Source organism: Oncorhynchus mykiss, chromosome 30 (assembly GCF_013265735.2).
Source record: "Oncorhynchus mykiss isolate Arlee chromosome 30, USDA_OmykA_1.1, whole genome shotgun sequence".
Classification (NCBI taxonomy): Eukaryota; Metazoa; Chordata; class Actinopteri; order Salmoniformes; family Salmonidae; genus Oncorhynchus; species Oncorhynchus mykiss.
The window spans coordinates 20,384,900-20,409,944 of NC_050570.1; the positions used below are offsets into that span (position 1 = coordinate 20,384,900).

General features: G+C 43.1%; 1 protein-coding gene across 9 annotated transcripts in view; it reads left to right on the forward strand.

Annotated features, from left to right (window-relative positions):
* LOC110521516 (nuclear factor 1 C-type) overlaps positions 1–25,045 on the forward strand; it is a 123,068-nt gene that overhangs the window by 18,420 nt on the left and 79,603 nt on the right. For all 9 annotated transcript variants that reach the window (XM_036968482.1, XM_036968487.1, XM_036968486.1 and 6 more), the window contains exon 2: positions 20,010–20,541. In XM_036968482.1, coding sequence (XP_036824377.1) covers positions 20,010–20,541 — 532 coding nt within the window. The remainder of the gene's footprint in view (positions 1–20,009; positions 20,542–25,045) is intronic.

Genomic DNA, 25,045 nt, shown 5'->3' on the forward strand with positions numbered 1-25,045 from the left:
ATCTGCCTCTGATTGGGAACCATACTCGGCCAACAAAGAAATATAAACATATATTTCCCACCCTAGTCACACCCTGACCTACCAAATATAGAATTTAAAGGATCTCTAAGGTCAGGGCGTGACGAGCAGGTTTTCATCAAGGATCCCTCTGCACGTTGCTCCGTTCATCTTTGCTTCAATCCTGACTAGTCTCCAAGTCCCTGCCGCTGAAAAACATCCCCACAGCGTGATGCTGTACCCACCATGCTTCACCGTAGGGATGGTGCCAGTTTTCCTCCAGACATGACGCTTGGCATTCAGGACAAAGAGTTCAATCTTGGTTTCATCAGACCAGAGAATCTTGTTTCTCATGGTCTGATAGTCCTGTAGGTGCCTTTTGGCAAACTCCAAGCGGGCTGTCATGTGCCTTTTTCCTGAGAAATGGCTTCCGTCTGGCCACTCTACCATAAAGGCCTGATTGGTGGAGTGCTGCAGAGATGCTTGTCCTTCTGGAAGTTTCCCCCATCTCCACGGTGGAACTCTAGAGCTCTGTCAGAGTGACCATCAGGTTCTTGGTGACCTCCCTGACCAAGGCCCTTCTCCGATTGCTCAGTTTGGCCGGGTGGCCAGCTCTAGGAAGAGTCTTGGTGGTTCCAAACTTCCATTTAAGAATGATGGTGGCCACTGTGTTCTTGGGGACCTTCAATGCTGCATACATTTTTTGGTACCCTTCCCCAGATCTGTGCCTCGACACAATTCTGTTTCGGTGCTCTACGGACAATTCCGTCTACCTCATGGCTTGGTTTTTGCTCTGACATGCACTGTGGCCACATTTGCTGAAATTTCAAAAAAACTGTTTTTACTTTGTCATTATGGGGTTGTGTGTGTAGATTGCAGAGTATTTAAAAACATGTAATCCATTTTAGAATAAGGCTGAATAAGTCAAGGGGTCTGAATACTTGTAGAAATACTGCCATTTTTCAAATCTGTCTCCACTTAAATGAAGAATATTGTAATGTAGAAACAGCTGGAATGGAAATAGCATTCAGAGACTGTCCTTTCATGTATTTGGACTGGGATGAGATTAGGATGAGATGACATTCAGATGGTCCAACCTTTATATTGTATCTGTTGCTTACCGGGTCCACGCTATCAAGATGATTAAAACCTATAAGCCATATACCTAACACAACAGGTCACTTCAGTAGTCTGTGCTTAACTCTTGTTACTCTGGCGAATCAGAATAGTTTTCTGAAGATGCACCAGATGTTATTTATTTTCACCTTTATTTAACCAGGTAGGCTAGTTGAGAACAAGTTCTCATTTGCAACTGCGACCTGGACAAGATAAAGCAAAGCAGTTCGACACATACAACAACACAGAGTTACACAAACAAACATACAGTCAATAATACAGTAAAAGTCTATATACAGTGTGTGCAAATGAGGTAAAATAAGGGAGGTAAGGCAATAAATAGGCCATAGTGGCGAAGTAATTACAATATACCAATTAAACACTGGAGTGATAGATGTGCAGAAGATGAATGTGCAAGTGGAGATACTGGGGTGCAAAGGAGCAAGATAAATAAATAAATACAGTATGGGGATGAGGTCGTTGGATGGGCTATTTACAAATGGGCTATGTACAGCTGCAGTGATCTGGGAGCTGCTCTGACAGCTGGTGCTTAAATCTAGTGAGGGAGATATGAGTCTCCAGCTTCAGTGATTTTTTGCAGTTAGTTCTAGTCATTTGCAGCAGAGAACTGGAAGGAAAGGCAGCCAAAGGAGGAATTGGCTTTGGGGGTGACCAGTGAGATATACCTGCTGGGGCGTGTGCTACGGGTGGGTGCTGCTATGGTGACCAGTGAGCTGAGATAAGATGGGGCTTTACCTAGCAAAGACTTGTAGATGACCTGGAGCCAGTGGGTTTGGCAACGAGTATGAAGCGAGGGCCAGCCAACGAGAGTGCACAGGTCGCAGTGGTGGGTAGTATAAGGGGCTTTGGTGACAAAACAGATGGCACTGTGATAGACTGCATCTAATTTGTTGAGTAGAGTGTTGGAGGCTATTTTGTAGATGAAGTCGAGGATAGGTAGGATGGTCAGTTTTACGAGGGTATGTTTGGCAGCATGAGTGAAGGATGCGAAATAGAAAGCCGATTCTAGATTTAATTTTGGATTGGAGATGCTTAATGTGAGTCTGGAAGGAGAGTTTACAGTCTAGCCAAACACCTAGGTATTTGTAGTTGTCTACATATTCTAAGTCAGAACCATCCAGAGTAGTGATGCTAGTCGGGCGTGCAGGTGCGGGCAGCAAACGGTTGAAGAGCACGCATTTAGTTTGACTTGCATTTAAGAGCAATTGGAGGCCACGGAAGGAGAGTTGTATGGCATTGAAGCTCGTCTGGAGGTTAGTTAACACAGTGTCCTAAGAAGGGACAGATGTATACAGAATGGTGTCGTCTGTGTAGAGGTGGATCAGAGAATCACCAGCAGCAAGAGCGACATCATTGATGTATACAGAGAAGAGAGTCAGCCTGAGAATTGAACCCTGTGGCACCCCCATAGAGACTGCCAGAGGTCCGGACAACAGGCCCTCCGATTTGACACACTGAACTCTATCAGAGAAGTAGTTGGTGAACCAGCCGAGGCAGTAGTTGGTGAAATAGCCAAGTAGTTGAGGTTCAAATGAAGTCAAACAAGCAGTAGGCCTAACAGGTGTGTTTTTCCTGGGTATGACGTACGTGTGTCTGTGTGAGTACAGTATGTTTTGGAGAACCCTATCAACCCTATCTCTGGGTGACAGGAGGCAATGGGGTCTTCTGCTATCATGTCCACATGGGGAGTCATGATGTGTCCACATGCCTGCATGCCTCTACATTGGCCCCCTCTGACAGATATCGATGGGCCGTAGCTCATAGGAATTTTTAGTCTTGCCACCGGCTGTTGTTATATGAAGTCTATTACACTCATTTATTTGTTCGCTAGGCCATCTTTGTGTGCCTATGGGTTCCCTGGTTTTGTGCTTTATGATATCTACTGCAAGGGGAAGTCCAGGATAATTACATCTCAGATATCAACTCTGAATCAATGGCCAATAAAACCAATTTTAAGTTTAACAAACTGGAACTAACAATTGCATGAATGGAATTATGCAACAGCAATACTAGAAAGTTCTGTCATGATGTCATGAATATGTTTTTGTATTATTACTCATTGCTTACTGAGCGAATAACAGCGTCTGTGATTGGACCTTTAGAGTGTAGTTGAACCCAGAAAGATGTCACTTAGTCTAATGCGTGTTCTGATGGATGTCATGCGATGCAGATGTCAGCCATGTCATAATGTGGAGTGGGCCCCGGCGATTCAGTCTCATTGTCAGTGTGCATGGCCTCAGAAATAATTTTAGTCCCGGGGTCATGCCCTGTCTGACCTTGTCATTGAGTTGGGGCAAAGGCATGAGCTGGGCTTAAGTAGGGCTCAGCGTGCTGGTCCGTGTCTCCCAGGCCTGGAACTGTAGCGTCTATAGGAAGCTATGGGAGTCAATAAAACGGCCCATATTTTCAGGCTCAAGGGGGACTTGGGCACTTTGATCCTCTAAATCAGAGGCCAATTGTTTTGCACTTAACAAGGTCAGGGCTCAAGTGGTTGTGTAGCATTGCTAAAACATTTTGCTCTGCTGTGAGATTCAGCAATGCATGACTGAGGACACTTGACCAATCATGCTCTTCTGAGCCATGTGGTGGTGATACAAAATCATTAATGTCCCAGTGCTTGGAAGGTTGCCACGGTGCCTCCTTTATTTAAAGGGGAGATCAAGCTGATCCTAACAGTTATAGGCCAATTTCTATCTTGCCCTGTTTATTAAACGTTTTGGAAAAACTTGTTAATAATCAAGTGACTGGCTTTCTTGAGGTCTGTTGAATTCTCTCTGGTATGCAATTTGGTTTCCACTCTGGTTATGGATATGTCACTGCAAACTTAAAGGTCCTAAATGATTTCACCCCTTCCCTTGACTCTAAGCAATGTTGTGCTGCTATCTTTTTTGACTGCCCAAGCTTTCGATACGGTAGGTCATTCCATTCTTTTGGGTCGGCTATGGAGTATTGGTGTCTCCTGAGGGGTCTCCTGCCTGATTTACTAACTACCTCCCTCAAAGAGTTCATTGTTTAAAGTCAGAACATCTGCTGTCTCAGCCCCTTCCTGTTACCACGGGAGTACCCCAAGGCTCGATCCTAGCCCCCCCGCTCTTCTCAATTTATATTAGCAACATAGCTCAGGCAGTAGGAAGCTCTCTTCTCTACTTATATGCAGATGATACAGTCTTATACTCAGCTGGCCTACCCCAGATTTTGTGAATGCTCTACAACAAACCTTTCTTAGTGTCCAACAATCTTTTTTCTGCCCTTAACCTTGTTCTGAACAACTCCAAAACAAAGGTAATGTAGTTCAGTAGGAAGAATGGCCATCTTCGTATTCCCGGCGCAAGACCCATTGGTTGATGCTTATTTAGAAAACCCTCATTGGCCTCGCTCCTCCCTATCTGAGATACATACTACAACCCTCATATTCCCCAAAGCACACACATCCCTGGGTCGCTCCTCTTTTCAGTTCCCTGCAGTTAGTGACTGGAACGAGCTGCAAAAATCACTCAAACTGGATAGTTTTATCTCTCTGTTGTGTTGCGACCATGTTGTGTTGTTGTCATGCTGTGTTGCTGCCGTGTTGTGTTGTTGTCTTAGGTCTCTCTTTATGTAGTGTTGTGGTTAGGGTTGGGTGGTATTCAGATTTTTATACCGTCATAGCGTTTCTGTACCATTCCGAGGTACACAGAAGTGCACACAAGGGGCACTATTTAAAAAAAAAGGAAAACAAATGTTTTTTTATTTTTACTCACAAAACAATTTAGGCAACAATGATCTCTGCAACAAGGTCTCTGCTGTAACCAAGAAACTTGATCTTGACATCTAGCCAAGAAACTTGATCTTGACATCTAGCCAAGAAACTTGATCTTGACATCTAGCCAAGAAACTTGATCTTGACATCTAGCCACTTAGCTAGCAAGTTAGCAAACCAAATGTATACCTGGAGCCTAAGCTGGATATTATTTATTTGACTCTTCTTAGATTTGTCGTAGTTATACTTAACTTAAAGTTATAAGCAGTGGTGTAAGGGTAGGCAACAACACATCTGCTACACTGATCCTCAACACTGGGGCCCCTCAGGGGCGTGTGCTTAGACCCCTCCGGTACTCCCTGTTCACCCACAACTGCGTGACCAAACACGACTCCAACACCATCATTAAGTTTGCTGATGACACAACAGTGGTAGGCTTTATCACCGACAACGATGAGACACCCTACCGCACCGCAAGCGGTACCGGAGCGTCAAGTCTAGGACCAAAAGGCTCCTTAACAGCTTCTACCCCCAAGCCGTAAGACTGCTGAACAATTAATCAAATGACCACAACGGATTATTTACATTGACACCCCCCCTCCCCATTTGTTTTTTTACACTGCTGCTACTCGCTGTTTATTATCTATGCATAGTCACTTCACCCCTACCTACATGTACAAATTACCTCGACTAACCTGTACCCCTGCACATTGACTCGGTATTGGTACGTCCTGTATATAGCCTCGTTATTATTTTATTGTGTTACTTTTATAATTTTTTACTTTAGTTTATTTGGTACATTATTTTGTAACTTTTTATTGAACTGCACTGTTAGTTAGGGGTTGTAAGTAAGCATTTCAGCGCAGGTGACAAATAAAGTTTGATTTGATTTGTAGCACGCACCTCCGCAGCCCCCTCCCCCCTAACGGTATTGACAATTATACTGTCGATATTTGGAAATACCCCGCTATGTGGTATAAACGGTATATCGCCCCAGCCTAGTTGTGGTGTATCTTTCTTCTTTTTAAAATAATCCCAGACCCGTCCCTACAGGTGGCCTTTTGCTTCTTGCTAGGCCGTCAATGTAAATAAGAATTTGTTCTTAATTGACTTGCCTAGTTAAATAAAGGTTAAATAAATGAAAAAAGTGTTTGGTACAATTTAATGAAGAACAAATGGATCATTGATCAGATAGAGTATACATATGTCCACTCTGTAGCCTACATAACACACAGAAAAAACACTGCCAGAGAGAGAGAGAGAGGGAGATTGCTTTGGCAATGTTAACATATCCCATGCCAATAAATCCCTTGCATTGAATTGAATTGAATTGAATTGAGAGAGCTGGGAAAGAGGGAGAGCAAAAGGTGTTGAAAAGCTATCGATTTTGAGACATGACTCCACTGTGCCGTTTTCTGTTATGCTGCACCAATCAATGGAGCTAATGTCTGACTGCCTGTCTGTTTCTGCCCTACTAGCACACCTGCGATCAGAGCCGGGCTAGCAGTGTTGTCAGTTTCAATGGCAGGCTGCAGCAGTGGTCTTGTTCCCACACTGAGGGCCTAACAACCTAACCGTGGTGGTGGTCTCAGCTGCAGTCTCATCCTGCTCTCAGAACTTGACTTTCAGTCCTCATGGGTAGAGGACCTCATGGTACAAACCAGATAATTTCTTGACAGATTGCCTCTCTCTCTCTCTCTCTCTCTCTCTCTCTCTCTCTCTCTCTCTCTCTTTCTCTCTCTCTCTCCTCTGTCATCGCTTCTCTCTCTCTCTCATCTCTCATCGCTTCTCTCTCTCTCTCATCTCTTCTCTCTCTCTCTCTCTCTCTCTCTCTCTCTCTCTCTTTCTCTCTCTCTCTCTCTCTCTCTCTCTCTCTCTCTCTCTCTCTCTCTCTCTCTCATATCTCATCTCTCTCAGTATGAAAAAGCCAGGGGAGGGTGGGAGAGGACAGATGCAAAGTAAGTTATTAGAAGTGAGACACGGACACAAAAAATTAATCATATAGCATTTCCAGGAAAGTGGGCTTATCAGGGGTTTCACCTTGAATCAGCAGAGTATTTTCAGCTTAGGTTCATCATTCTGGCACGGACCGAGGTGGAGAGATACGTTTGATTTTTTGCTTCAAACTGTGTAATTGTGAATCTGTATTTGCACTAGGGCTGGGCGACATGGCCTAAAAATCATATCTTTATTATTTTCAAACTTATGGGCGATTCACAAATATATATCTCATTTTTTGTAATGTTTTCTCTAAATAAGCTTTGTGATACAATAAGGTCAAATACACTGTATTTAAAACAGTAAGCAATAATCTAATGAATTCAGGGCTTGTGAAATTATGTGTCCACAATCATAAGACCCACTAATAATGTCATTATTTTATCAAAATAGTTTAACCTGCTTTTTTGCAGTAATCATTGATCTGGCTTTTAAGTCTATGAAAATGCCCCTTTTGTTACAAATGTAACCAGAACTATGTGTAACCGATGTGAAATGGCTAGGTGGTGCACGCTAATAGCGTTTCAATCAGTGACTTCACTCGCTTTGAGACCTTGAAGTAGTGGTTCCCCTTGCGCTGCAAGGGCCGTGGCTTTTGATGGGTAACGATGCTTCGAGGGTGACTGTTGACGTGTGCAGAGTGTCCCCGAATCGCGCCCGGGTCGGGGCGAGGGGAGAGACTAAAGTTATACTGTTACATATGCATAATGCACATTCGCTTCTTGTAGTAGGCATAATAGAAAATTCAAACAGATCTCTCAAGCACAAGCCTACGTGCTTGTGAGTAACCAGCGAATCTTTATTGGAATAATTATATTTCAGGTTTAGCCTACTTGGATCTACACTGAACAAAAATATCAACGCAACATGTAAAGTATTGGTCCCATGTGTCATGAGCTGAAATAAAAGATCCCAGAAATGTTCCATATGCACAAAAAGCTTATTTCTCTCAAATGATGTGCACAAATTTGGTTTACATCCCTGTTTGTAAGCAGTTCTCCTTTGCCAACATACTCCATCCACCTTACAGGTGTGGCATATCAGAAGCTGATTAAACAGAATGATCATTACACAGGTGCAGCTTGTGCTGGGGACAATAAAAGCCACTAAAATGTGCAGTTTTGTCACACAACCCAATGCCACAGATGTCTCAAGTTTTGGGGGAGTGTGCAATTGGCTGCAAGAATATCCACCAGAGCTGTTGCCAGATAATTGAATGTTAATTTCTCTACTGTAAGCCGTCTCCAACGTTGTTTTAGAGAATTTGGCAGTACGTCCAACCGGCCACACAACCTCAGACCACATGTATGGCGTTGTGTGAGCGAGCAGTTTGCTGATGTCAACATTGTGAACAGAGTGCACCATGGTGGCGTTGGGCAGGCATAAGCTACTGAGAACGAACACAATTGCATTTTATTAATGGCAATTTGAACACACAAAAATACCATGACGAGATCCTGAGGCCCATTTTTTTTAAAGGAATCTGTGACCAACAGATACACATCTGTATTCCTAATCATGTGAAATCCATAAATTATGGCCTAATACATTTATTTCACTTGACTGATTTCCTCATTTGAGCTGTAACTAAATTGTTGCATGTTGCGTTTATGTTTTTGATCAGTATATTTTATAGCTAACAGGGCAGAACAGTTAAATTGTTATGAACGCTCCCTTCTGTCCGTCTCCAACTGTTTGAACAGCATGCTAGCCTGTCCACTTTGTTCAGATGTTGAAATCAAGTGGCCCAGCTTATTCATCAGAATGAGAACAAGTTGTCTATTCCATTCATAATTGTGTTTTATGCTTATTGCACATTTATAAAACAGACTAGGCAAATATTGTCGCATTGTGTTTTGTGTCCAAACGATCTATTCTGTTGGACCAAACCCCGAGTTGAAACCCCTTGTCTGAGAGGAAAAAGTGATTTCTCATCTTTGTTGTTGCGAGTGGCAGGCCCCCGACAGCTGCAACCAACCTTAGAAATACAACCCATAGATGGCAGTTCCCATTCAAGTCAAGACTGGCATCCATTGCTAGTCTACCCAGTCAAATTACCAGGGTAAGAGGTTACAAAACCCTTCTATGGATTATATGTCTATGGCCACAAAGCAACAAGCTGTAGCCTATGTTTGTCTCGCATGCTGCCCAAAATACAGTGTTCCCGACTGTAGACATACACGTAACTGCCAAAATAAAGGAAACACTTGAGTTAACAAGGGATGTTATGGTATGAGGTGCGTTTGCCCGGCATGGTTTAGGTCCACTTGTAGAATCTATGCCAAGGTGCATTGAAGCTGTTCTGGCAGCTCATGGTGGCGCTCAATGTAGGTGTTTCCCTAATTTTGTGCTTGTGATAAAACTTAAATCCACAGTTATTTTTTTTATAAACTATTGATTCTCTGTGGCTAAATGATGCTCTCTGGTGTATTTTGAACATTGAGAGCAGGCTCCTGTGGTTGGATAATAAAATATAATAATAAAAAAAATACTTAATGTTTTTGCCTCTTGGGCCCAGCCCCTGACTCACACAATTGACCAGTCACATGTATTTCTTATGCAGTTTTTATTTTATATTTTATTAATCAGTTACCCAATCAAGGCAGCCCCCCCCCCCCAGTTACCCACGTGGGCCCCTACCTCCTCTCCTCCCTCCTTCTGAAGATTAGCAGAGCGGCAGCAGGCAGCAGCAGGCAGTCTACACTCATTGAGAGCAGGCTCCTGAGTCTTCTTGTGGTTGGCACTTGCAGTGAAAAAATATATACTGCACGTATAATAATGTTTTTATTTACATTTTATATTTGTATATTTTTTGCTGCCTCTTGGGGCCCCCCATGGACCAGGGCTTCGTGGTTTCATTAATCTGGCCCTGCACACCAAGAAAAAGCCAAGGAGATGAGACCGAAACGACAACATGAGAAGAAGTGGACATAAATGCTCATAAAATGAAACAATTTATATGCCTGATTCTTGTGATACAGGTATTTGGAATATCATGCAAAAACATACATTAGAATTAATCTAATTAATTTGATATATCGCCCAGTCCTAATTTGCACTTCTTGAATCTTTCGTCATGACATTACTGGGTGTCTCTCGTCACCCGAGGATCTAAAACATATGGTTGATGACATCTCAGAATGGCATAGGAAACACCAAACTCTCTCCCTCCCACAAACAAACTAAAATATTCAGATTCAGTCATGACTGAAATTGAAATTGCCTACACAAATGTGCTATCTTAATTTGACCAGTTTCTCACAGCTGGAAAATAATCATGCAGCAACAGAAAATGTGAATTATTATGTTGATTCTAATTAATGGACATTTTTGTATTGGTTGCTAATTTTTTTTTTAGGGCAAATCAAGTCTGACATGTGAAAGTGGAAATGACAAACTTCAGAAGCCTTCAATACACTACAATTTGCATTTCCTGCCGCACAGGAAAATTCTCTGAAATAACAGAGTGATCAAATTAAGAGAGTAAATCTGTAGATTTGTATTTTGATCCCAATGTCACAGTTTATTTTCACTACTGGAATGGTTAAGATGCTGTGATTTCTTGAACGGTTCTCAAATCTTGACATTTGTCATTAGAAAACCTACCCCCATCATTCCCATGCTACTAAATGATGTTTTATTACGTTGAAATGACTTTTGTTTGATGTTTTGAAGACGAGGCAAGACGACATTATCAGTTACTCTCTCAGGATGTCTTTTACTATAACAGCCCTTTGAAGACGAGGCAAGACGACATTATCAGTTACTCTCTCAGGATGTCTTTTACTATAACAGCCCTTTGAAGACGAGGCAAGACGACATTATCAGTTACTCTCTCAGGATGTCTTTTACTATAACAGCCCTTTGAAGACGAGGCAAGACGACATTATCAGTTACTCTCTCAGGATGTCTTTTACTATAACAGCCCTTTGAAGACGAGGCAAGACGACATTATCAGTTACTCTCTTAGGATGTCTTTTACTATAACAGCCCTTTGAAGACGAGGCAAGACGACATTATCAGTTACTCTCTCAGGATGTCTTTTACTATAACAGCCCTTTGAAGACGAGGCACGACGACATTATCAGTTACTCTCTCAGGATGTCTTTTACTATAACAGCCCTTTGAAGACGAGGCAAGACGACATTATCAGTTACTCTCTCAGGATGTCTTTTACTATAACAGCCCTTTGCCAAGCCTAGACAGCCAGACACTCACATGTTCAACCGTCCTATGTACACACAGACATGCATGGTCATTATCTCACAGTCTCCTTTCCCACGTTAGGGGCTCTCATGGGATGTGTTGAAGGCCCACAGAGACCCGTCTCAAAGCAGCCCAGACACACGGCTGCTTGTGCTACTTAATCCCAAGGCAGACGCAGGGATTACACTACATGACCAAAAGTATGTGGACACCTGTTCTTCGAACATCTCATTCCAAAATCATGGCCATTAATATGGAGTTGGTCCCCTCCTTTGCTGGTATATTAGCCTCCACTCTTCTGGGAAGGCTTTCCTCTAGATGTTGGAACATTGCTTTGGGGACTTTTTTCCATTCAGCAACAAGAGCATTAGTGAGGTCGGGCACTGATGTTGGGTGATTAGGCCTGGCTCGCAGTCGTCGTTCCAATTCATCCCAAAGATTTTCAATGGGGTTGAGGTAAGTGCTCTGTGCAGGCCAGTCAAGTTCTTCCACACAAATCTCAACAAACCACTTCTGTATGGACCTCGCTTTCTGCACGGGTGCATTGTTATGCGTAAATGGGAAAGGGCCTTCCTCAAACTGTTGCCACAAAGTTGGAAGCACGGAATCGTCTAGAATCTGTAGCGTTAAGATTTCCCTCCACTGGAACTAAGGGGCCTAGCCCGAACCATGAAAAACAGCCCCATACCATTATTCCTCCTCCACCAAACATTAGTTGGCACTATACAGTTGGCACTATGCATTGACGCAAGTAGTGTTCTCCTGGCACCCGCCAAACCCAGATTCGTCCGTCGTACTGCCAGATGGTGAAGCGTGATTCATCACTCCAGAGAACGCGTTTACACTGTTCCAGAGTCCAATGGTGGCAAGCTTTACACCACTCCAGCTGACACTTGGCATTGCGCATGAGGATCTTAGGCTTGTGTGTGGCTGCTCGGCCATGAAAACCCATTTCATGAAGCTCCCGACGAACAGTTCTTATGCTGACATTGCTTCCAGAGGCAGTTTGGAACTCGGTAGTGTTGCAACCGAGGACAGACGATTTTGCACTTCAGTACTCGGTGGTCCCGTTCTTTGAGCTTGTGTGGCCTACCACTTCGCGGCTGACCCGTTGTTGCTCTTAGACATTTCCACTTCACAATACGAGCACTTACAGTTGACCGGGGCAGCTCTAGTAGGGCAGAAATTTGATGAACTGACTTGTTGGAAAGGTGTCATCCTATGATGGTGCCACGTTGAAAGTCACTGAGCTCTTCCTTAAGTCCATTTTACAGCCAGTGTTTGTCTATGGAGATTGCATGGCCGTGTGCTCGATATTATGCACCTGTCAGCAACGGGTGTGGCTGAAATAGCCGAATCCACTTATTTATAGGGGCGTCCACATACTTTTGTATTTATAGTGTAGATCCGTCAACATAAAGCATGTATTGTTAATAGCTTGCAGTGGAGTTAATGAGGTTTATTTGCCACTCAAATAATGGCAAGGAATGATGCACCCTCACTACTTTCAGTGAGACTGTGGGAAACAGATGCAATGTTCAGTCTTTTCTAAGAAGAAGAAGAAGAGCCGTGGACAATGGCCATAACCAGTGGTGGAAAAAGTACCCAATTGTCATACTTGAGTAAAAGTAAATATACCGTAATAGAAAATGACTCGAGTAAAAGTAAAATCACCCAGTAAAATACTACTTGAGTAAAAGTCTAAAAGTATTTGGTTTAAAATATACTTAAGTATCAAAAGTAAATACTAAAATATACTTAAGTATCAAAAGTAAAAGTATAAATCATTTCTAATTCCTTATATTAAGCAAAGCAAAGGGCACCATTTTATTGTTTTTTTTATTTACGGATAGCCAGGGGCATTCTACAACAATCACACATTTACAAACGAAGCCTGTGTGTTTAGTGAGTCCACCAGATCACAGATAGTAGAGATGACCAGGGATGTTCTCTTGATAAGCGTGTGAATTGGACCATTTTTCTGTCCTGCTAAGCATTCAAAATGTAACGAGTACTTTTGGGTGTCAAGGTAAATTTGTGGAGTAAAAAGTACAATATTTTCTTAAAGAATTGAGTTCAGTAAAAGTAAAAGTAGTGAAAAATATTAAAGTAAAGTACAGATACCCCCCAAAACTACTTAAGTAGTACTTTAAAGTATTTTTACTTAAGTACTTTACACCACTGGCCACATACACCACATGCACATATCTCTCTCACTTTGGGAGAGAATGAGTGTTCTGTTCATCAACACTAATAAAGAACTTTGACGTGGAAATAGCAGATGGGTTTTTCCCAGTATTTAATTGAGTCATAGTGAGTATGGCGTGTCTGACTCTGAACTCATACTGCCGCATAGTGAGTATGGTGTGTCTGACTCTGAACTCATACTGCCGCATAGTGAGTATGGTGTGTTTGACTCTGAACTCATACTGCCGCATAGTGAGTATGGTGTGTTTGACTCTGAACTTATACCGACGAAACACAAAATACAGTTTGTTAGATCAACATTTCAAAGGTCAGAATGTTCCCTTTCAGTTGACGGAGCACCTCCATAGTTGTGAGACCGTCACAAAGCTGTAGCCTCCATGTGGGGCAGCGAAGGAGATCGACAGAGTGAGCTAACCCAAATACCGCAGTGAGTCTTCCCTCCTCTGTAGCTGGCTGCCTCTGTTCCAGTGCCCATCCCTCCTCCCTGCCCTCTATTGTCACTGTGCGTGGCTGAGGGCTGACTCAGCGATTGTGCAGCTACTAGGCAGGATGACTCACTGCTGGAAGTCAACACAACATCCCCTTTGACCCACTTAACATGCACAGCCATACCACGGCCCTGCTGGAAACAGGCCGACACACTTTCCCTAACTATTTATTACTCAGTAACGGAGCTAACAGTTATTTAGATATCTACATTCAGAATCACGCAGGGACATTCCTGTAATAGAGATGAGTGGTGAGATTGGTGCAGTCTTGGGGTTATTACTGATCGTTTGTTCTTGACGGGAACGATGCTTTTCACACCATAACTGACCAAGGAAAAGAGTGGAACTGTGCTGATGGTCTGGAGGAGATGGACACTGCAGACACTTTCATGGATGGTCAGTGTTTAGCCAGTCACACCCTCGTCGCTTTCCTTCTAAATCTGGTTCCCTCCTCTCCAGTGTTGTGCCTTTTTGTAGGTGTAGTTGGCTGGTAGTGTGGTTAGAAGGCCTTTGGTACTAGCAGAGAGCAGTTTTCGGCTTTCTTGGCAATCAGCTGTTTTAGTATTCTACGACCATTAGCATTGAAATGAGAGAGGGAAGGAGATTTTGCCATTTTGATTCAGAGCCTCTGGCGATTGCTGTAGTTACAGTGCAGGATGGGGTGTGGAGGGAGGAATTCTTGTCATGAAAGCTTAGAAAGGTGTAAATTCTGAGCATAATGAATTCAACATCACACTTGCCTCGATAAAGAGAATATGGGGGGAAAAATACAGCTCTTCAGTTTAAGTTGATGTTATAATACCGTACCTACAATATTCACAATGCAAAATAGGGTAAGGCTATACCAACCTTCCTGATGACAAAGGTGGTAGATTCTGTAGAAGTCATTTGAAAGTTCCATAGCTTAGATGTGTTATTTCATCAACTGTAAGAATACTTTCCACCTCTCTTTCTTTGCTTGGGTTGTGGCATGTGCTTGGCACAAAGTGTGACCATGGCAACATTGTGCATCTGACCACAACTCCACCATTCTCTCATTTGCTAGAAAGACCAACCTCCCCCTCCGATTCCTGTCTCCTCGGAAAAGGATTTGCAAAGAAATTACATTCTCTGTTTAAGACATAATAAAAATGGTATCCGAGCAACGAGCAGGAATAAAAACACATCTCCCTGGGCTCTGCAAAAACAAAATGATTCAATTACTGCACAAACACAGCTGTGATGGCCATGTCTTTCCTCTGTGAGCAGGGCTCTGGACTCAGGTTATTTCTGGCCACTCTGACTCCAGTCAGTAGCCACCAGTAAATACTATTGAATGGCCAAACTGATAGGTGCACAGGACAGATATCTTAGCAGGCCTCTGCTCTGCGCTGAGCTACCTTCAGACCCAGGCTCTGATCAAAGATCTGCAGTCGGTCTGCCATATGGGAACTCATTCATCACCTCTGTTTATCAATAACATTCTCATCGTCAGAGTGTAAACAAATCTGAAGTCAAGGCAACCTTCTGATTTTGATTGTAGAAAAACCATAGCATTCCATTGGAGCGGGTCCCTGCCCAATATGGAAAGGAGAGAGAGGGTCCACTTCTCAACTCCTTCCCTCAACTCCTTTACTCTGCACAGCTTTTTCATTCTCATCTTTAATTCTGTAGTTATGGATGGATCAACATTTACAGAATGGTTAACTGGAGGAAAATGGGGGAGGGTCATGTCATTTGTAATTGATGAAATGTCTATATTTCTCAGTGTTTTAGAATTAGTTGCTTATTAGACTATATATCGATGTGTGCCCGATGCCACCCCTCATCTCTGATTCAACTCTGGGCACGCAATATTAAGTGTGCCTATTTTGAGGGATAGGCCTAGTCCAAAAATGCATTATCTTGCGCACAGACTAGCCTATAACCCCAGGGTTCCCCAACTGGCGGTCCAAGTCCGAATTTGGCCCCCGACCATCCGCTCAAGAACAAATCGGCCCACGGCTGAATCTAGTTAATGATCCCTGTTAAAGCCTATGTTCAGTTCAGTTTGAGAAGGACTTTGATAGTTTGCTACTACTCTAATATATTTTATTCAAAACAATGTATTTGTTGCCCATTATGTATTTGTCATAGTTATTGACCTCACAATAAGCCAGTTTCGAATAACTTACATTGTGGGGCTGGAACTTGAAGCAGCAGCCGCGGCACAATCAATCGGAAATGGACAGCTCATGGTGCTGAAAGTAGGCAAATTCGAGTAGGCGTAATTAATTTACACCGTACTCATTTTTAATTAGACTTTACTAACAACAAGAGGGCTTTGTGTTAGAGGATATGTCTTCCTATTTAAGAAATAAGAGGTAGGCCTACCTGTTTTACAGACGAAATTAAGCTTTAGGCTGCTATACACATTGATTTTGTCGGTCAATTCCTTCACCCACCATGCAGTCTTTAAATAGCCTACCTCTGTGTCAGTGAAGGCTGTTAAATGAATTAAAACCAAAACTGGAATTGAGAGCGTATGAGAAGGTATGCATGCCATAGGCTTACATTTAATTACAGAAAATGGCAAAAAGCACAGGCCTACCCATTGTTAGTTTAAGATTTAGAATAATGTAAGGATTGGTTATATAAAGTTATCTATAACAGCGCTTAGGTCCGCGATGCTGTATGCTATAAACAAGCTGTAAAATGCCCGGGAAAGATGTAGCTCCGGTGCATAAGGGGATATAATTGGTTCGGTTCTTTGACATTTAGACGCTGAGCTACAACCTTCTATAGCCGAGGAGACAAAAATTGACTTTGCTTTGGAAGTAATCTGAATTATGAATTGAGATATTCACTTTCTGTGTAGAAGATGTTTAAACCCAGACAGCATTTAGGGAAACACATACCTACCTTGTTACCTACACTAGCTGGGTTAAACCACGGAAGAAGAGTAGCCAGCAGTTTAAGCTTAAAATCTTCTGCATCAGTAGGCTTAATCTGTCTGGAGTGGAAAGGTAGGCCTAACCTATGCAAGTAACATGCTCAGATTCCTTATGACATCTCAGATTTAATTATTTGCAAACAGGGAGAGCTTCGTTGCAAACATGTCACACTGATTTGGCATTGGAGAAATATGATAAGATGAACACATGGACCTATCTCTCTGTCCATTCTTAGCATGTCATTTCTGTAATTTGTGTGATATTAAAAAATATTCTGCTAATATGTAAAATGACATAGAATTGCATGAAATACGATGATAGACTCATGCAATGCTTTTACTATAAAGGAGATCTTTCCACCCCTACCCTTGTCCACAGTGGTCTGCAAACCCACAACGTTCTGGCCTGCAGCCCTGTACACTATCAAAATTCCTGTGCTGCCATGCAATGCTTACAGGACAAAAAAAACGTTTTTAAAACTGCATATCTAAGGCTCTGGTCTGTCCAAGAAGTGATGGTAAACGGTATAGACATGTTTTCTGCTATCCACTTTGTTTTAGGTGTTATTTTGGGCATAGGTGAGGGTCACTCTTTTTTTCAAGCTTCAGGGAGGGTTTAGGGGGAGGGCCATCCATTTTGATTTCAGAGAGGTCCGATTTTCTCCATGTAAGTAACCCTTATCATAACGTTCACTACCTTAACGTTCGATAAGGCAACACTAGTTTCACCACTAGGTTATTGGGTACTTTTAAATGATGGTCTCAGACCTCTATTCACCTGTACAGTTAAGAAACTGTCCCGTGTTGCTGTGGGGTTGGGACAGAGAGACGGTAGGGCACAGGTGAAAGAAGGACAGGTTTGTGTGGCTAGAGGCTACCATTAGGGGCCTGTAAAAGTCTAGTTTGCACAGATGGATGCTGTAGCTAGGGGGTATGTGGATGGAGGGAGCTATGAAAACATAAGGACCTCATAAAAGGGAGGCAGGGATAAGTGGAAAAGAGGGACATGCCCTAAAGTCCAGAAATGCACGTTTGGAGTTCACTCTAAATGTCATGGAAATATTTCAAAAATAGGAACTAACCTCAATGAAAGTATGTTAGTGTTTACTTTTGCTGCAGGGGTGGTTGGTGTTCATATTCCAGCTCAATGTGTTTAATGAGAGGAACTCTATCCATGGGCCAGACAGGGGAACATCCATGGTCAGGAGTCTTGTCTGTGCGAGCTAGACACAAATAGGCAAAATAGGCACCCAATTGAGAAGTATACCACACATTGAAAATGGACTTGGCCTTGTACTCAAATTGTTACAATATCTTGAGTCTTTTTCCCTCCTAAACGTTTTGTGGTGTTATCATTTGGCTAAAACACATATGATTATGAATGCCTGAAATGGAAGCGAACCTCTCTTCATCTTGACTGGAGAGCTGCAGCTCCGCTGTAAACGTTCTCTACTAAAAACAAACGTTATGTAACTGTTAAATAGACATACTGTGAGTTTGTTGTACCCGTGGCAGTGTTGAATTGCCTTCTCTTTTTGGAAATTCATAAAGCCCCAGATTGTCTGTCTGGTTTCCAGGCCTCTGGTTTCTATCACGAGAGTTTCTCTCTGCTCTACTTGTTAGCTTTGGAACATTTACACAGTAACTCTATCTCTTCTCCATGATCCCTCTTCCGGCACTGATTGTACATACTTGTGTATGTGCGCTCTGCGTTCAGCAGGCCAAGACAAAGGACTCTGAACCCCGAAATTACAGCCGACTCTTTTCTTTGAACCCTGTTTAGATATAAAGTTGACATAAGTGAAGTGGACATGAAAACACAATTTGTCCTGCTGTTACTGTTTAAAATAGGATGTATACAACTGGTTTCCTCTTCTCAGTGGAGTCGCTGCTTTCAATATATTTGTTTTATAACTGTCCTGAATAGGAACACAGTGAAGCCAGACTAAATAAACGTGGAATAAAGGATGCTGTCTCTGCCACCACAGATGCTTTATTACGATTAAACTTCAAAAAGCATAAACCTGATCATACAGAATGCCCGCAAGGACATGATGCATCTTTTATTTAATGCAAACTGTAGTAAAATAATACACTAGCCATCCCTGGATCAAATGTAATGTTGGTATGGGAGGAATGATTCAAACAAAACAATAGATATATCTGAAACCGATGTCGTCTGCTCAGAGCAGGATGCCATGGTTGAGAAAGCTGGAAGCATTTCAAATGTTGTGCTTCCGAGAGCAGTATTGCAGACTGTTAATTGCATGAGATCTGCAGTGTAATACAGTCATGTCCAATTACGCTCCCTGGGCCGGCTCCTAGGGCCTGTATGGGCTCTCTGAAGCACCTTCACACTCCACTCCACTCCAACCTCTCTGTGTGGACACCAAGAAGCCCATAGAGACGCCATTAACCAACACGTTAACCCTTTGAGGAAGGATATCCTACAATGTTCTATTTTGGAATGTTACAGTTAATTGAAAGAGATGATGATCACCGGAGAGTTGATATTGTGACACCGGTATTCCACAAAGGGTTAAACTTCATGGACACCAGGGCAAATACACAAAACCTAAAGGGCAGCATGAGAAGTGGGTTGTACAGATTTGAGCACTGTACTCGCAATAAATCTTTAACTCAGCTTGTATGTGCAAATGACATTGTATTACATTTGGATGGATTACCCCTTTGCACACAATCACTCAATTAATGGGCCTTCATGAGCAAGAACAAACACATACATACATATGCATGCATTTATAGCCTATGATGTGCTCATAAACAAACCTTAGTCTATACATTGTTTGGCTAAACCTGCAGACATGCAAACACATGAACGTAGGCACCATGCCTATATATTAGACTATATCGTTTTGCAAATTATATGTGCAAATGATCTCTGAATGCCTTTTATAGGGCAGGCTGGTGCATATGGGATTTTTGCTCAGTGAAAATATGGAAGTAATTAGAGATACCAAGAGAACATTGCTCAATCGTTGTGGGCTAAACAGCAAAGCAACTGTGGCTTGTGAGGTGCCCCAAAGTCATGCAGATGTATATTTTGTTTGTTGAAAATCTGACCAAAAGAAGGCAAATAATCAACAAAACATAATTGAATAAATGATTACTGTTGGTGGTGGTGTTCCACTGAGCATGGAGACAAATAACCACTATGGTTGCACTTTTCTTTATTTACAGTAATTGGTTCCATACACATGTACTGTATACACTGTTATAGGTTACGGTTCATACAGCATGGTCGCTTCTGGTACATTTATGTAGAAAGTAGTACTTACCCCTTTCTTCTTGTCCACTTATCCAGGATGAGTTTCATCCGTTCATCGAGGCCCTTCTGCCGCATGTGCGTGCCTTCGCCTACACCTGGTTCAACCTGCAGGCGCGCAAACGCAAGTACTTCAAGAAGCACGAGAAAAGGATGACTAAGGACGAAGAGCGGGCAGTGAAGGACGAGCTGCTGGGAGAGAAGCCCGAGGTCAAGCAGAAGTGGGCGTCGCGTCTGCTGGCCAAACTGCGCAAGGACATCCGGCCTGAGTGCCGCGAGGACTTTGTGCTGTCCATCACGGGGAAGAAGCCCCCCTGCTGTGTCCTCTCTAACCCTGACCAGAAGGGCAAGATGAGGAGGATCGACTGCCTGCGTCAGGCCGACAAGGTATGGAGGCTGGACCTGGTCATGGTCATCCTGTTCAAGGGCATCCCGCTGGAGAGCACGGACGGAGAGCGCCTGGTCAAGGCTGGGCCGTGCAACAACCCCATCCTCTGTGTCCAGCCACACCACATCAGTGTCTCGGTCAAGGAGCTGGACCTCTACCTGGCCTACTTCGTACAGGAGAGAGGTACTGCACTGCACTCACATTCTCGCTAGTGTTTTATCAACGGTTCCTTTTGCATCAGTGTCATGTCAGTGGAGGAAGTCTACACAGATGCTGTGGCGTAGTGAACAACTGTTGACTCAGTGGAGGATCTTTTGAACAACCACTTTACTGAGTCACACAGCACTGTAGAAGTTGGTCTTGAGAGAGTGAGGGGATACCTAGTCGGTTGTACAACTGAATGCATTCAACTGAATAGTGTCTTGTGCATGTAACCCAACCCCTCTGAATCAGAGTGGTGCGGGGGATTGTCTGAATGGGGATTAACTGCCTTGCTCAAGGGCAGAACAGCAGATTTTAGCACCTTGCCAGCTCAGGGATTTGAACCAGAAACATTTCAGATTACTGGCCCAGTGATCTTAACCACTAAGCTACCTGCCACCCCGGGAGAGCGAGAGAGACAGATAGTTAGCGAGAGAGGGCAAGCGAGAGAGAAGAAAGTAGAAAGAGAGAAATGAACTGGAGCCAAGTCCTGACAGTGTAAATCATTTTAAATGAGCATGGATTTCGAACGCCAGCCTCAGAGATGTGTTAATGTACAGTGTTTAATAAAAGGGTGTAGCCTGGTAGTTAGAGGGGAAAGCTGGGCACCAGCTGATGCACAGACAGGCAGGCAGGGTGCCTCTCAGGGCTAGAGCCAGCAGCCATCAGACAGGGCCACTCTCTGCATCCTCTGCTACTTGGCTCAGAGTGGGGTGACCTGGCAGGCTGGTTGGGACCCATGGCAGAGGCCAAGGAGGAGTTGTCCCATCAGAGGAGGCAGCCCCTCCCTGGCCCCTGCCATAGGTCTCAACAAGCCTGCCAGGTCACTATTAAGCGAATTGGCTGTTCTATTAGACCTCTTTAGTGGCAGGGAGGAGCAAAGCTTGTCATCAAATACAATTATGATCATAAAAATAAATCCTCTGCTACTGTCAGCCTATGTTACAATGCAAACAGTTTGGAAATATTATGGGAAGCAATTGGCTCCATATGCAGGTAAAATCATTATTTTGCTGTACGATATACTGAATGCAGGGACTCAGCACTGCAGAAGACCCTCCTCAGCCTTTCTGTGTGTGAGCAGAGCAGACAGACAGGGTCTTCTCTATGGCCTGTGTGTGTGTGTGTGTGTGTGTGTGTGTGTGTGTGTGTGTGTGTGTGTGTGTGTGTGTGTGTGTGTGTGTGTGTGTGTGTGTGTGTGTGTGTGTGTGTGTGTGTGTGTGTTGTGTTACATTATCAGTAATTGCTTTCATTTTGCTATACATTCTTAGCTGAATACTTTTTTTTACAAGACTTTTCAAGCTTGTTAGCTTAGTTTATTTTCTTCTTAATTATTAACATCTTTTATTTAGGATTTTGTCCACATTTGACTCTCAATATGACAGGCCTAAAGCTGAAATCCTTTCTGTGCTAGTCAATCTCAGGTCAATTTGCCCCTGCCCCTTTCTGTGCTGGTCAATCTGCCCCTGAACAAGGCAGGTAACTCACTGTTTCCCGGTAGGCCATCATTGTAAATAAACATTTTGTTCTTAACTGATTTGCCTAGTTAAATAAAGGTAAAAAAATCTGCTGTATTTGTTTAGATTGAATAAATATGGCTGTTCCTGAGGTGAACAGAAAAAGGAAGATGACAGAGAGGGCGAGAAGAGAGGGAAGCCTGATAGCTGAGCTAGTGCTGGAAATTATTTCTGTCCTCAGCTGTGAGCTCCCAGCTAGCACATAATGCTCTGAGAACCATCCCAGCTAGCACATAATGCTCTGAGAACCATCCCAGCTAGCACATAATGCTCTGAGAACCATCCCAGTTAGCACATAATGCTCTGAGAACCATCCCAGCTAGCACATAATGCTCTGAGAACCATCCCAGCTAGCACATAATGCTCTGAGAACCATCCCAGCTAGCACATAATGCTCTGAGAACCATCCCAGCTAGCACATAATGCTATGAGAACCATCCCAGCTAGCACATAATGCTCTGAGAACCATCCCAGCTAGCACATAATGCTCTGAGAACCATCCTAGCTAGCACATAATGCTATGAGAACCATCCCAGCTAGCACATAATGCTCTGAGAACCATCCCAGCTAGCACATAATGCTCTGAGAACCATCCCAGCTAGCACATAATGCTATGAGAACCATCCCAGCTAGCACATAATGCTCTGAGAACCATCCCAGCTAGCACATAATGCTATGAGAACCATCCCAGCTAGCACATAATGCTCTGAGAACCATATGTTTCTTAGAGCTTTATGAGAGCGTGGTTAACCTATGGTTAGTTTGCATACAACCTTCCCACAACTTTCTGGGAATGGAGCAGGACAGTTGCTTGGCGTTGGAACATTCTCAGCACATTTACGGAAGTTGACAAAAAAACTTTATTTTAATGAAACTTTATTTCATTACCTTAACAGAACATTTGCTAAAAGTTCAAATGTGGTTACATTTCATTTCAATTTTGTAATGTTCTAGGAACGTTCGTCAGCTGGTTAGGAAACTAGTTTCCTCATGGTTCTATTTAAAGTAATGTTCTCAAATTGTTCTGAGAATGTTAAAAACTTTAGTAACGTTAAGAGAATGTTCTAAGAATGTTATTTAAAAACATATTCATTCCATTCTCAGCATCAACATAACTCGCTCTATCCTTTATCTTGTTGCGTTTGTTCACGTGTTGGCCTCTTAATGAGTGCTTGATTCCTTTGAAATGGGGTCTGTTTGAAGAGACTAAAATGAACAGCTTTGTATGCGCAAAAAACATGTCATGCTAGCTTCATCCTGGTGATGAATTGGACTAATTCCATCGATCGAGAGCAAAATATTATATGTTCAATTCTCACTGATGCCTTGTCACAAACAAAAATAAATATGTTTACATGATTAATGCCTGAGGAAATTAATTTCCATTCGTCCTATCTGTATTTTGAGTTTAAAAAAAATTAAAACAAAATAAGCTGACAGTGTTATTAAAAGTCTTAATGAAACATTCAGTGAAAGTTTTAAGTGATTCCAAAACCTATAATTTCTGTTCTCAGAGCGTTAATTAAACCTCCCAAGAAACTTTAAAGAAACCAGAGTAAAATGTTCTCAGAACCTCCCTGCAACCTAAAAATAAACGTTCCCAGAACAGGCGAAATGTTCACTTCAGTTTTACAAGTCAGGAAACATATAGCTTTGGCCCACAACCTATATGGAACCAAAAACATACGTTCCCACAACTTCCATGGAACCAAATAAACTAGCTGGGCTGTGTGTCTGCCACTGATCTACCTCTGGCCTGGCTGGCTCTGGCCCCTCCCACCAGTAAACCCTGTCACCCCCCCCACCCCTCCCTGAGGCAACCTTCACCCTGAGATGTCTGGGTCATGGTGCAGCACAGCCTCCCTGTCACCTGACCTGCCTAATAGCCTACAAACTCCTGGCTGTAAACACTCTGATAAGGAGCTGCAGCTTTTCACTTTCACTCAGACCAAAGAAAGAGGGAGGGCGGGAGCGAGGAGGCTAGTTCTGAGAGAGGGAAAGGAAAGGAAGGAGGGGGAGAGAGAGGGAGAGCAGAGAGGCAACCAGTCAGCATTTGTTCTTAAAGGCACAGACCCCCCTTTCAGTTCCAAGGATATGTTGTGCTCTGATTCCTTCATCAGAGCTCTCTCTCCACCTCCTCCCTCCCTCCCTCCCTGATCTCATCTCTGGGTTGGACAGGGAGAGCAGTGTTAGCAGTGTTAAGCCATCAAACAGCAACACCAGCTGGGCTGTGTTGGTCTCTGCTCATTTGCTGGCCTGTGTTTTGGTATCTTTACTAATTGAGCAGAGTGCAGTACTCCCGCATGCATTGGATCCCCAAGGATGATGCTGGGTTAAAGCTTGTTGTTTTCTGCCTCTATGTTAATCAGAGTTTAATTTGCAGCAATAATGTGTTTACACAACTCCCCTGTTTGGCTTATTACTCATATTTGTGGTAATAGTTTTTATTGCAGAATAATAAATGATGACCCAATGTAACTGTGCCAACTCTTTTAACAGGTTCTACTTGTCTTCTGTCATTCTGAAATTTTCTTGTGTTTGAAGACTTTTTATTAAACTCAATATAGCATAAAAATTGTCACAATAGATGGTACGGTGGTTTGACCAATTTCACAAAACACTCTTGTGAGGAGACAGTGCCAAGTTCTAAGTGAGCACTTACTGAGAATCTGAGCTCAGCCTCTCTGCCTCGAGCTGCCCGTGAACCCCTCCCATCTCCGGACTCCTCCATCTGCTGCCACGGCACTGCACAAAAAACACATTGTGTGTGTGCACTGTAACATTATGCTGTTATGTCACACACACTAAACTACCACACTGTACAGTTGTCTCTGTGACCGTTGAGCAGCATACCGTAAATCTGCACCCTGCACTGTGGCGGCCGCTTCCTGCTGCAGAGGCTCAGACTCAGAGAGATCCCGCTCTCTCAGGCTCAGTCACAGACACGCATGTTCAGTCAACACAGCCAC